The sequence below is a fragment of the Salvelinus alpinus genome, chromosome 17, assembly GCF_045679555.1.
Source record: "Salvelinus alpinus chromosome 17, SLU_Salpinus.1, whole genome shotgun sequence".
Lineage (NCBI taxonomy): Eukaryota > Metazoa > Chordata > Actinopteri > Salmoniformes > Salmonidae > Salvelinus > Salvelinus alpinus.
The window spans coordinates 51,605,184-51,620,099 of record NC_092102.1 but is presented as its reverse complement, the minus strand read 5'-3'; the positions used below and the strand labels follow the sequence as shown (position 1 = coordinate 51,620,099).

The 14,916-nt window shown below is 46.4% G+C and overlaps 1 protein-coding gene across 1 annotated transcript in view; it reads left to right on the top strand.

Annotated features, from left to right (window-relative positions):
- Window positions 1-3,541: 3,541 nt before the first annotated feature.
- The window catches only part of LOC139543153 (synaptophysin-like), a 39,167-nt gene continuing 27,792 nt past the window's right edge, over window positions 3,542-14,916 (top strand). The window contains exon 1 of the mRNA XM_071349391.1: window positions 3,542-3,674. Within this exon, the coding sequence (XP_071205492.1) occupies window positions 3,657-3,674 (18 nt within the window). The 5' untranslated portion in view covers window positions 3,542-3,656. The remainder of the gene's footprint in view (window positions 3,675-14,916) is intronic.

The following is a 14,916-nucleotide window of genomic DNA, read 5'->3' as shown; positions in this document are numbered from 1 at the left end:
ATAGAATGATATATAGAAGCATGATACATAGAATGTAGATGCATGATATATAGAATATAGAAGCATGATATATAGAAGCATGATATATAGAATATAGAAAGAAGCATGATATATAGAAGTATGATAAATAGAATGTAGATGCATGATATATAGAATATAGAAGCATGATATATAGAAGCATGATATATAGAATATAGAAAGAAGCATGATATATAGAATTTAGATGCATGATATATAGAACATAGAAGCATGATATATAGAAGCTTGATATATAGAAACATGATACATAGAATATAGAAAAAGCATGATTTATAGAACATAAAAGCATGATATATAGAATTTAGAAGCATGACCACAGAATCAATACACATATGGATCTGCATTAGCATAAACATCAACATTCCCAATGTTACACCTCCCATTTATATTTCTGAGTTATTACATAAAACTGATTAGAATTCCGAAGAATGCCAAAGTTATGTGGGGGGGATCCAGGGGGTGATGTAATATGTAGGACCTGGCAAGCCAGTCTATTCCCTGATAATGTAAACACCAACATTAATAACTTTAAATGTGTAACTTAAAATTAAACCAAATTGTTTGCACTCATCACAACTGGTTTCATCAATCAACTTGCAAGGTTGTTAGCCAACTAGCTTGCTAATGTTAGCCCTACCATCCTGCTAACGTTAGCCCTACCATCCTGCTAACGTTAGCCCCTACCATCCTGCTAACGTTAGCCCCTACCATCCTGCTAACGCTAGCCCCTACCATCCTGCTAACGTTAGCCCTTACCATCCTGCTAACGTTAGCCCTACTACCCTGCTAACGTTATCCCTACCATCCTGCTAACGTTATCCCTACAATCCTGCTAACGTTAGCCCTACCATCCTGCTAACGTTAGCCCTACTACCCTGCTAACGATAGCCCTACCATCCTGCTAACATTAGCACTACTATCCTGCTAACGTTAGCCCTACCATCCTGCTAACGTTAGCCCTATTACCCTGCTAACGATAGTCCTACCATCCTGCTAACATTAGCACTACTATCCTGCTAACGTTAGCCCTACCATCCTGCTAACGTTAGCCCTACTACCCTGCTAACGTTAGCCCTACTACCCTGCTAACGTTAGCCCTACTACCATACTAACGTTAGCCCTACCATCTTGCTAACGTTAGCCCTACTACCCTGCTAAAGTTAGCCCTACCATCCTGCTAACGTTAGCCCTACTACCCTGCTAAAGTTAGCCCTACCATCCTGCTAACGTTAGCCCTACCATCCTGCTAACGTTAGCCCTATTACCCTGCTAACGATAGTCCTACCATCCTGCTAAAGTTAGCACTGCGTGACACAGCCAGTTGTTATCAACACCTAGCTTACAGCTACATTAAAGTAAACCAACGTGTTGGAAATACATAACGCCATCTATATGTGGCTATATTATTGAACGTTTCCAGCGTTGCAGGAGCTGTGTTTACTTTGCTTTGTTCCGGGACAATGTGGACCGCACTGACTTTCAATGTAGCAACTGCTTGCTTGCAGAGGACTACGGGGGCGAAGTGGCTACTCTTAGCAAGCAAGTAGTAAACCTACACAAGCTACCGGGGAATCCACACCCACTTACTTTGTATTTTTCTTCCACCCTCAGTAGCCAGATTCCGCTCTGGTCTGATGGAAGTTTTGCCTCTGAGTCGGCTCTCCATAGCCGACTGGCCGGTGCTCAGCAGGGTTCCATCCTCGAAGGGGTCTCTCCCTGCCCTGGAGGATGGAGCTGTTCTCGACCCAACCAACCAGCCGTGGAGGTACGTCACCCGCCGTGGAAGTCGAAGAAAGCGTCCTCTGGCAACGGGGGGTCTCCACGGAGATGTTGAGTCCGGAACTGACACAGACCAGAAACGACTTATCCAGCATGGAACCAGAGGTTCCGGCGCCTTCTTTCTTGGGGGCTTCCCATTCATCCTCTATTCTATCTCCCTCTCCATTGGCTTCGACCTCGGGTTCAGATCCTCAGAGCTCCCACCATCATTTTTTTTGTTTGACGTACCCCCGACGGCATTGTGCGTACCCCAGTTTTGGAATACCTGCTCTACAGGAATGACTGAGTCCATCCAAATCATCTTGGCTCCTGGACTCCTGTCCACGCATTTCAACACTGCATTAAAACAATGACCTATCAATGACCCAAGACCAGCTCAGCTAATCCCTACCATTGTGACAATGAGGCGTCATAATGATGAGGCTAATGTGCATTATCCTAGGAGCGTTGGCAAACACAATGTAAGTAACTTAATTTATGTCCCCCTAATTGCCCTGAATGCCTCTGTTGATCCTACAGCTATTGTATACAGTAATCATGAACCTATGAACCAGAGTTACACTGTTAACACTGAGGCGGTGTGTCCTAATAGGAAGACCACTTTATGCAGCTCACCCTGCACCAATGTAAATAACATGAGTAAGTCTACTTCTGATAAGCCTCCCAGTAAAGCATTAAAAACAATCAAGCAACCCAGAAAAGTGCTAAAAAAAATAGCCCATATTAACATATGCAGCCTGAGAAACAAGGTCAACATTTAAGTTGGAACGGACAGAGAACAGGGCAGGAACAGCGTCAACATCGGGGTAACATAAGGACATACGACAATTACTGCAGCAGCGGGGAACAGAGCTGGGGGAACTGACAAATATAGGGGAGCTAATAAAACAAGGTGATTGAGACCAGGTGAGGCCAATCATTTGCTGATTCATGTAACGAGGGAAGCAGGTGTGCATAATGATGATGGCAGGAGTGCGCAGTGCTGGACAGCCTGGCGCAGAGAGAGGGAGCAGGCGTGACAGATACAAGAGTAGCTAAAAATGGGGAGAAGTCTGTCCATAATAAAGCGCTGCTCTGCCTTCATAACAACACTATCAACAAGGCAGGTCCTACAGGCCCTAGTTTCTACCTTCTTAACAACACTATCAACAAGGCAGGTCCTACAGGCCCTAGTTACTACTAGCAAACAGCTCGGACACTCATGCATACCCAACAAGACATGCCACCAGAGGTCTCTTCACAGTCCCCAAGTCCAGAACAGACTATGGGAGGCGCACAGTACTACATAGAGCCATGACTACATGGAACTCTATTCCACATCAGGTAACTGATACAAGCAGTTATAAGTAACCAGATCGTGACTACAACTAAGTTACTAAGTCTTTGACAACACTGTGTTGTTGTTACGTTGTTGATTTAAAAACTCATGCTTCCTACCCTTTTGACTTCTCACAATTGACTCACACATAAACAGTTCAGCACCATGGACAGCGGCACCTTGGTCAGGCAGTGGGGAAATTCATTATTTTAGGGAAACAAATAGCAGAAAAATACCAGCTTAATAAAGGCAGACCGTAGCGTCCAAAAACAAAAGTGTATCATCAGGCTCTCCTCTACGTCTAAGAACCATAAACAAAGTCATTTATTTGATTATTTTGTATTTATCTACAAGTCTATGTATGATCCAGTCTGAATGGTCGTGTGTCTTTTGCTTATCACATGTCACCTAGAGCAGTTCCAGTCTCCTTCTCCTTCCTCCACCGAGGACTGTCGGTTCTCACGACTCCCTCCCTCCCTCCGCTCCGCAATTCCTCTTACCAACGAGCAAGGCAGACAAGATGGATATTGTGAATCAGGTAGGGGGCTCTGAACATCTAGAAAATTAACTGACATCTACTCTGTTTAAATTCCAACTGTAACACGTATGATGAATAGGCGGTGAGGGGCGTTCCTAGATCCTTATCTGGGATATTAGATTTGTCTGGTAAAACCGAGGAAAGCCCCGTTATGATGCGGCCGCGATTTGTTGACTGATATACAGCACATCCATGATTACTGAGGGGATGGATGGTTATGCATGTCTGTGTTAAATCAGGGGGAAATCTCTCTTGTGGTTACGCCGGTTAAATTATTAGAATACAACATATTTCCCCCCCAAAAAAATAATATACGATGACAAATACACCCATTCGTGGTCTATGAATGGTGATATGAGCTGTTTGCCCATAATATAAATGTACGCACCAATGTGGACCATATAAATTATGGAACGAAATACGTTTGTTTATCCATGGTCCAAATATGTATTGGCTCATACGGGTGCAAAAAAACAACATATTTCTCTGCAATCCTGGAATTACACGATCTTATAAAGCAGGTCTGGTATAGGCTAAGTGCAGCTGTCATTTCCGAGATTGCGTTGTAAAATGGCAGCTCAATTTCATCCCCTATATTAGTAGCGATGCATGGATAATATCACCGGGGAAGCGAAGACAGAAAACAAAAGCCCATTGTACAACCTATCTGTTGTGATAATTGCGTTTTTTGCTCTATAACCTGTTCGTTCATATGCCTTGACACTGTGATATATATAGGCCTAAAGGCAGAGACAATAAGAAGTCAGAGTGGCAGAATAAATTCAACCACATCTTTTGTTTCATCACAAAACCGTGAAGTCCTCAAAGCATATTGCATGTGTAACAGTATAACTTTAAACCGTCCCCTCGCCCCGACACGGGCGCGAACCAGGGACCTTCTGCACACATCAACAACGGTCGCCCACGAAGCATCGTTACCCATCGCTCCACAAAAGCCGCGGCCCTTGCAGAGCAAGGTGCAACACTACTTCTAGGTTTCAGAGCAAGTGACGTAACTGATTGAAACGCTACTAGCGCGTACCCGCTAACTAGCTAGCCATTTCACATCCGTTACACTCACCCCCCTTTCAACCTCCTCCTTTTCCGCAGCAACCAGTGATCCGGATCAACAGCATCAATGTAACAGTATAACTTTACGTCGTCCCCTCGCCCCGACACGGGCGCGAACCAGGGACCCTCTGCACACATCAACAACGGTCGCCCACGAAGCATCGTTACCCATCGCTCCACAAAGGCCACGGCCCTTGCAGAGCAAGGTGCAACACTACTTCTAGGTTTCAGAGCAAGTGACGTAACTGATTGAAACGCTACTAGCGCGTACCCGCTAACTAGCTAGCCATTTCACATCCGTTACACATGTAACAAACAGTTTCATGACCTACAGCGTGGTCAAGCAACTTAACATTTATGACATTTTCGGGACTACTAAAATTAGATTAGAACGACAGAGAGTTACCACAAGTCAGAAACAGGAGCTGCCTCCACTATTTCAACTTTTAACATGTCAACATCATCAAATTACTTATGCTTATTCTAATGCAGGGACAACTAAAAGATACCAAAAAGTATTTAGCCCAATCAAGGTGAGATAAATATGATGTGGCTGTCCATGCTTCTGATTTCTATGTGCGCGTTTGTGCAAGTAGAAAACATGTTAACCCATCCTACTTGTGTAACGGATGTGAAAGGAGGAGGTTGAAAGGGGGGTGAGTGTAACGGATGTGAAATGGCTAGCTAGTTAGCGGGTACGCGCTAGTGGCGTTTCAATCAGTTACGTCACTTGCTCTGAAACCTAGAAGTAGTGTTGCACCTTGCTCTGCAAGGGCCGTGGCCTTTGTGGAGCGATGGGTAACGATGCTTCGTGGGCGACTGTTGTCGATGTGTGCAGAGGGTCCCTGGTTCGCGCCCGGGTCGGGGCGAGGGGACGGTTTTTAAAATGATACTGTTACACTTGTAGTGAATCGCCAAATGCCATCCTCGTCTCTTTCATGTTGACGAAACAGTCTATGACTCTGTCATACAGTACATGATTGTATTTGTTGTTGCCCTTAGCCTACCAGGCTAACGTTATCTAGATATCATTAGCCTTCTACATCCAGCTACATGTTGAACTTCCATCCTCTCAGGCCAAGGTCACAACAATGTATGAATTAATGGTTAGATCAGAATCACAGTTAAAAGCATTGGGCAGTACTGAGAATTAATAGGAAAACTCCACCCAAAAACTATATTTTGGTATTAGTCTGTTGTTGTCATAGTCCCACATTTGTTTTTCCTTGTCAGCAGTCAATTTTGCAAGATATGTAACTTTCAAAATACAGAAATGATCCTGTATGATGCATTTTAATCATGTGATGTGGAGTTTCCATCACATGTTGCAAATGCATCATACTGGATGATTTCTGTATTTTGAAAGTTACATGTCTTGAAAGTTTTGGGGTGGAATTTTCTTTTAAGTTAAACCACAAATCCAAATCCCTATCTCCATCCATGGCTAATTTAGGGAAGGGACAATTTTAGCTAGCTAGCCACCGGAGGACAACAGAACAAATGAGATGCAACAATTCAAGTTGTTTCTGTCAATTACGTATTGCTCTCAATGCGATGTGATAGGAGTGAAGCCAAATCCAAGATGGCTTCCTTAGACACGTTTCTTTGGTGCGCCAGGACCATTCACAGTTGAGCTCACTCAGTTTAGCTCAATGCTGATTGGCTATTATTTCATGATTTTTTTTTTTAAATCAAGGGAGGCCAAAATGCTCGCTGGCTTCCCTTGCACTCAACGCTACGGGCGGCAACAATGTCATACTCTTTTTGACCAGACAGCATCAGATAGATGGCCTTCACATACAGAGACAGAGAGGCGCTGTTTCGCTCACACAGATGCTTTCTCCGGGGAGATGCTGTACATTCTGCCTCTTGCGAATTGAAGGAAAATCATGAAACACAGAGAGACGAAAGATACAAGCATACATTTTTTTAGGGGGGGGGGGGCTGGCTTCTCTTGGCTACAATACATGGCTCCTATATATGGCCCCTATACATGGCTCCTATACATGGCTCCTATACATGGCTCCTATATATGGCCCCTATACATGGCTCCTATACATGGCTCCTATATATGGCCCCTATACATGGCTCCTATACATGGCTCCTATATATGGCCCCTATACATGGCTCCTATACATGGCTCCTATATATGGCCCCTATACATGGCTCCTATATATGGCCCCTATACATGGCTCCTATACATGGCTCCTATATATGGCCTGTAGCCTATATATGCTTGTAGCCTAATATTTCCATAATTTCGTGTCTCTGCTTTTAGAATTATATACATCGTGTAGAGCTATAACAGGTCTGTAGCAGGTCTATAGCAGGTCTGTAGCAGGCCTATAGCAGGTCTATAGCAGGTCTATAGAAGGTCTATAGCAGGTCTATAGCAGGTCTATAGCAGGTCTATAACAGGCCTATAGCAGGTCTATAGCAGGTCTATAGCAGGTCTATAGCAGGTCTATAGCAGGTCTATAACAGGCCTATAGCAGGTCTATAGCAGGTCTATAACAGGCCTATAGCAGGTCTATAGCAGGCCTATAGCAGGTCTATAGCAAGTCTATAGCAGGTCTATAACAGGCCTATAGAAGGTCTATAGCAGGTCTATAGCAGGTCTATAACAGGCCTATAGCAGGTCTATAGCAGGTCTATAGCAGGTCTATAACAGGCCTATAGCAGGTCTATAGCAGGCCTATAGCAGGCCTATAGCAGGTCTATAGCAGATCTATAGCAGGTCTATAGCAGGTCTATAGCAGGCCTATAGCAGGTCTATAGCAGGTCTATAACAGGCCTATAGCAGGTTTATAGCAGGTCTATAGCAGGCCTATAGCAGGTCTATAGCAGATCTATAACAGGCCTATAGCAAGCCTATAGCAGGTCTATAACAGGCCTATAGCAGGTCTATAGCAGGCCTATAGCAGGCCTATAGCAGGTCTATAGCAGATCTATAGCAGGTCTATAGCAGGTATATAGCAGGTCTATAGCAGGCCTATAGCAGGTCTATAGCAGGTCTATAACAGGCCTATAGCAGGTCTATAGCAGGTCTATAACAGGTCTATAGCAGGCCTATAGCAGGTATATAGCAGGTCTATAGCAGGCCTATAGCAGGTCTATAGCAGGTATATAACAGGCCTATAGCAGGTCTATAGCAGGTCTATAACAGGCCTATAGCAGGTCTATAGCAGGTCTATAACAGGCCTATAGCAGGTCTATAGCAGGTCTATAACAGGCCTATAGCAGGTCTATAGCAGGTCTATAACAGGCCTATAGCAGGTGTATAGCAGGCCTATAGCAGGTCTATTGCAGGTATATAACAGGCCTATAGCAAGTCTATAGCAGGTCTATAACAGGCCTATAACAGGTCTATAGCAGGTCTATAACAGGCCTATAGCAGGTCTATAGCAGGTATATAACAGGCCTATAACAGGTCTATAGCAGGTCTATAACAGGCCTATAGCAGGTCTATAGCAGGTCTATAACAGGCCTATAACAGGTTTATAGCAGGTCTATAACAGGCCTATAACAGGTTTATAGCAGGTCTATAACAGGTCTATAGCAGTTCTATTTCTCTCGACATTCGTAGGGTGAATATAAGGACTGAATAGTATTATTATATTTTTTTTACTGTCAAATGCCCTCAAGTGTTAAAACCACAGGAGGCTGCTGAAGGGAGGGCGGCTCATAATAATGGCCGGAACGGAACGAATAGAACGGCATCAAACACATGGAAACCATGAAAACCGTGTGTTTTGATGTATCTGATACCATTCCACTGATTCCCTTCCAGCCATTACCATCCTCCCCAATTAAGGTACCACCAACCTCCTGTGGTGAAAACATGAAACTGTCTCTGTCTTACCATCACATTAACACCCTATTTTCTTCCAGTTTAATTATAATTGAAACAATTAAATGATATGTATGAGTGGGTAACAATCTATAGCAAATGATTGATTATTTTTTCGCATTGTATGTCTGGGTTCTGACAGAGCATCTCTAGCTAGCTACCTCAAGAGCGTATTGGTGTCATGTTGGAGCTAAACCGTAACGTCATGACTACTGTTCCCTGAAGGAGGGAAACGAGGGACAACATGGTATGGGTGAGTCGCACTCTCACGACTTAGATTGAAGGATCTACAATCACGCCTGGCAAGGCCAATGAAATCCTTGCCTCGGTGGAAGCCCCGCCTTCCACAGGTGAAAAGCACGAGTCTCGGATTCATTCCTTCAATTTGATAGCGGTCTTCCCCGAGCCCAGGAACGGGTGGATCAGAGCCAAACAGGTGGTGTACCTCGTTTCCCTCCTTCGGGGAACAGTAGTTGTAGTCATAAAGTTACATCATTTTTCAGTCGGTCAACTTCAGTACAATAGGGACATATAATCACGCCCCGAGCCGAAGCCCAACGGACACTAAATGAAACGATCCATGGCAGACCACCCAGACCTGACTCTGCCAGATGCAGCAGTCTTGTAATTGCGAACACAGGGCGCTGCCTAGTGACCCTCCCCTGTCTCATCAGTATCCTGTGTGTTATACTAGCAGCAGTGTCTGGAGACCCTCCCCTGTCCCATCAGTATCCTGTGGGTTATACTAGCAGCAGTGTCTAGTAACCCTCCCCTGTCTCATCAGTATCCTGTGTGTTATACTAGCAGCAGTGTCTAGTGACCCTCCCCTGTCTCATCAGTATCCTGTGGGTTATACTAGCAGCAGTGTCTAGTGACCCTCCCCTGTCTCATCAGTATCCTGTGTGTTATACTAGTAGCAGTGTCTAGTGACCCTCCCCTGTCCCATCAGTATCCTGTGTGTTATACTAGCAGCAGTGTCTAGTGACCCTCCCCTGTCCCATCAGTATCCTGTGTGTTATACTAGCAGCAGTGTCTAGTGACCCTCCCCTGTCTCATCAGTATCCTGTGTGTTATACTAGCAGCAGTGTCTAGTGACCCTCCCCTGTCCCATCAGTATCCTGTGTGTTATACTAGCAGCAGTGTCTAGTGACCCTCCCCTGTCCCATCAGTATCCTGTGTGTTATACTAGCAGCAGTGTCTAGTGACCCTCCCCTGTCTCATCAGTATCCTGTGTGTTATACTAGCAGCAGTGTCTAGAGACCCTCCCCTGTCTCATCAGTATCCTGTGTGTTATACTAGCAGCAGTGTCTAGTGACCCTCCCCTGTCTCATCAGTATCCTGTGTGTTATACTAGCATCAGTGTCTAGAGACCCTCCCCTGTCTCATCAGTATCCTGTGTGTTATACTAGCAGCAGTGTCTAGTGACCCTCCCCTGTCTCATCAGTATCCTGTGGGTTATACTAGCAGCAGTGTCTAGTGACCCTCCCCTGTCCCATCAGTATCCTGTGTGTTATACTAGCAGCAGTGTCTAGAGACCCCCCCCTGTCTCATCAGTATCCTGTGTGTTATACTAGCAGCAGTGTCTAGTGACCCTCCCCTGTCTCATCAGTATCCTGTGTGTTATACTAGCAGCAGTGTCTAGTGACCCTCCCCTGTCTCATCAGTATCCTGTGTGTTATACTAGCAGCAGTGTCTAGTGACCCTCCCCTGTCTCATCAGTATCCTGTGGGTTATACTAGCAGCAGTGTCTAGTGACCCTCCCCTGTCTCATCAGTATAATGTGTGTTATACTAGCAGCAGTGTCTAGAGACCCTCCCCTGTCTCATCAGTATCATGTGTGTTATACTAGCAGCAGTGTCTAGAGACCCTCCCCTGTCCCATCAGTATCCTGTGGGTTATACTAGCAGCAGTGTCTAGAGACCCTCCCCTGTCTCATCAGTATCCTGTGTGTTATACTAGCAGCAGTGTCTAGAGACCCTCCCCTGTCTCATCAGTATCCTGTGTGTTATACTAGCAGCAGTGTCTAGAGACCCTCCCCTGTCTCATCAGTATCCTGTGTGTTATACTAGCAGCAGTGTCTAGAGACCCTCCCCTGTCTCATCAGTATCCTGTGTGTTATACTAGCAGCAGTGTCTAGTGACCCTCCCCTGTCTCATCAGTATCCTGTGTGTTATACTAGCATCAGTGTCTAGAGACCCTCCCCTGTCTCATCAGTATCCTGTGTGTTATACTAGCAGCAGTGTCTAGTGACCCTCCCCTGTCTCATCAGTATCCTGTGTGTTATACTAGCAGCAGTGTCTAGAGACCCTCCCCTGTCTCATCAGTATCCTGTGTGTTATACTAGCAGCAGTGTCTAGAGACCCTCCCCTGTCTCATCAGTATCCTGTGTGTTATACTAGCAGCAGTGTCTAGAGACCCTCCCCTGTCTCATCAGTATCCTGTGTGTTATACTAGCAGCAGTGTCTAGAGACCCTCCCCTGTCTCATCAGTATCCTGTGTGTTATACTAGCAGCAGTGTCTAGAGACCCTCCCCTGTCCCATCAGTATCCTGTGTGTTATACTAGCAGCAGTGTCTAGAGACCCTCCCCTGTCTCATCAGTATCCTGTGGGTTATACTAGCAGCAGTGTCTAGTGACCCTCCCCTGTCTCATCAGTATCCTGTGTGTTATACTAGCAGCAGTGTCTAGTGACCCTCCCCTGTCCCATCAGTATCCTGTGTGTTATACTAGCAGCAGTGTCTAGTGGCCCTCCCCTGTCCCATCAGTATCCTGTGTGTTATACTAGCAGCAGTGTTTAGAGACCCTCCCCTGTCCCATCAGTATCCTGTGGACTATACTGGGAGACCCTACCCTGTCTCATCAGTATCCTGTGTGTTATACTAGCAGCAGTGTCTAGTGACCCTCCCCTGTCCCATCAGTATCCTGTGGACTATACTGGGAGACCCTCCCCTGTCCCATCAGTATCCTGTGTGTTATACTAGCAGCAGTGTCTAGTGACCCTCCCCTGTCTCATCAGTATCCTGTGTGTTATACTAGCAGCAGTGTCTAGTGACCCTCCCCTGTCTCATCAGTATCCTGTGGGTTATACTAGCAGCAGTGTCTAGTGACCCTCCCCTGTCTCATCAGTATAATGTGTGTTATACTAGCAGCAGTGTCTAGAGACCCTCCCCTGTCTCATCAGTATCATGTGTGTTATACTAGCAGCAGTGTCTAGAGACCCTCCCCTGTCCCATCAGTATCCTGTGGGTTATACTAGCAGCAGTGTCTAGAGACCCTCCCCTGTCTCATCAGTATCCTGTGTGTTATACTAGCAGCAGTGTCTAGAGACCCTCCCCTGTCTCATCAGTATCCTGTGTGTTATACTAGCAGCAGTGTCTAGAGACCCTCCCCTGTCTCATCAGTATCCTGTGTGTTATACTAGCAGCAGTGTCTAGAGACCCTCCCCTGTCTCATCAGTATCCTGTGTGTTATACTAGCAGCAGTGTCTAGTGACCCTCCCCTGTCTCATCAGTATCCTGTGTGTTATACTAGCATCAGTGTCTAGAGACCCTCCCCTGTCTCATCAGTATCCTGTGTGTTATACTAGCAGCAGTGTCTAGTGACCCTCCCCTGTCTCATCAGTATCCTGTGTGTTATACTAGCAGCAGTGTCTAGAGACCCTCCCCTGTCTCATCAGTATCCTGTGTGTTATACTAGCAGCAGTGTCTAGAGACCCTCCCCTGTCTCATCAGTATCCTGTGTGTTATACTAGCAGCAGTGTCTAGAGACCCTCCCCTGTCTCATCAGTATCCTGTGTGTTATACTAGCAGCAGTGTCTAGAGACCCTCCCCTGTCTCATCAGTATCCTGTGTGTTATACTAGCAGCAGTGTCTAGAGACCCTCCCCTGTCCCATCAGTATCCTGTGTGTTATACTAGCAGCAGTGTCTAGAGACCCTCCCCTGTCTCATCAGTATCCTGTGGGTTATACTAGCAGCAGTGTCTAGTGACCCTCCCCTGTCTCATCAGTATCCTGTGTGTTATACTAGCAGCAGTGTCTAGTGACCCTCCCCTGTCCCATCAGTATCCTGTGTGTTATACTAGCAGCAGTGTCTAGTGGCCCTCCCCTGTCCCATCAGTATCCTGTGTGTTATACTAGCAGCAGTGTTTAGAGACCCTCCCCTGTCCCATCAGTATCCTGTGGACTATACTGGGAGACCCTACCCTGTCTCATCAGTATCCTGTGTGTTATACTAGCAGCAGTGTCTAGTGACCCTCCCCTGTCCCATCAGTATCCTGTGGACTATACTGGGAGACCCTCCCCTGTCCCATCAGTATCCTGTGTGTTATACTAGCAGCAGTGTCTAGTGACCCTCCCCTGTCTCATCAGTATCCTGTGTGTTATACTAGCAGCAGTGTCTAGTGACCCTCCCCTGTCTCATCAGTATCCTGTGTGTTATACTAGCAGCAGTGTCTAGTGACCCTCCCCTGTCCCATCAGTATCCTGTGGGTTATACTAGCAGCAGTGTCTAGAGACCCTCCCCTGCCCCATCAGTATCCTGTGGGTTATACTAGCAGCAGTGTCTAGTGACCCTCCCCTGTCTCATCAGTATCCTGTGTGTTATACTAGCAGCAGTGTCTAGTGACCCTCCCCTGTCTCATCAGTATCCTGTGTGTTATACTAGCAGCAGTGTCTAGTGACCCTCCCCTGTCCCATCAGTATCCTGTGTGTTATACTAGCAGCAGTGCCTAGTGACCCTCCCCTGTCTCATCAGTATCCTGTGTGTTATACTAGCAGCAGTGTCTAGTGGCATTTGGACGCAACGTCACCTTCGAGTCAGTCCCATGTGGTCGAGAGACCGGTCTGAGACGACATATACCTTCTAGAAACGTCACAACCAGGGGCTTTGCCCCCGGTGAGGCTCTGTAAATTCCCAAATGACACGCAGGGACACCTTCCAGGGATAGTTTAACGTGAAGAATGCCCACCACTGCTTAACAAGCTCCTGTCAGGATGTCCCTCACAGAGAACTGAAAAGGAACAAGTACTTTAACTTGCCACTTATACGCATACAGCCCAGTCATGGAGGGAGACCTTGAATTCTAGCAGAAACATTCAGAGGTAAATCTCTAGCTCTCTGATTGGCCCTCCCAGGGCACATGGGACAACAGGTCCCTTCTAGCCACTCACCTGGACACATCTCACAGCCTGGTAAATTCAGGTGTCCCTGTCAGAGCTACGGGCCGTGGCCCAGTGGAGGGACCCTCTGCTATTGTCAGGGGGCTACCATGAGCTCGGTTGTATCCGCAAGGCAACTTGATTCGGAGGGTTATGGATACTGGTGCAGAGCGCACTGCATATCAATTACCCGAAGCTCCTAACGGTGTATCTGGCGATCAGGAGTTTCCTCCTTGCTTTTCTCGAGCCAGCTTTGTGCTGGTCACAACCGACAATATGGCTCTTGAGTGGCGAAGGGTGGTTATCTTCTTGCCGTCATCAAGGCCAGAAGAACCTTTTTGAATAAAATAAGTGTTTCCATTAGTATTGAACAGGACCATGAAGGCTATCAAATGTGTCACATACTGTAACAACTGTGTAGTTTATGCTTTGGACGTAGGCCCCAGATCATTAGGCCCCCGTTATTTTGTTGGGATCCCAGATCAATTTTAAGTGAGGCATCGTCTATATTCGTATCATTTTCACATCATATGCATATAAAAAGACGTGTCGCAAAGCATTTAACACCGGACTAGTGTGACACGTAGCTGGATATACACGACACAAGGCTCCTCTTGCTTGGTAAGCTACTCTGGCTCCCTCTAGTGGATATCCACTACACAAGGCCCCTCTTGCTTGGTAAGCTACTCTGGCTCCCCCTAGTGGATATACACTACACAAGGCTCCTCTTGCTTGGTAAGCTACTCTGGCTCCCCCTAGTGGATATCCACTACACAAGGCTCCTCTTGCTTGGTAAGCTACTCTGGCTCCCCCTAGTGGATATCCACTACACAAGGCTCCTCTTGCTTGGTAAGCTACTCTGGTTCCCCCTAGTGGATATCCACTACACAAGGCTCCTCTTGCTTGGTAAGCTACTCTGGCTCCCCCTAGTGGATATACACGACACAAGGCTCCTCTTGCTTGGTAAGCTACTCTGGCTCCCCCTAGTGGATATCCACGACACAAGGCTCCTCTTGCTTGGTAAGCTACTCTGGCTCCCCCTAGTGGATATACACGACACAAGGCTCCTCTTGCTTGGTAAGCTACTCTGGCTCCCCCTAGTGGATATCCACTACACAAGGCTCCTCTTGCTTGGTAAGCTACTCTGGCTCCCCCTAGTGGATATC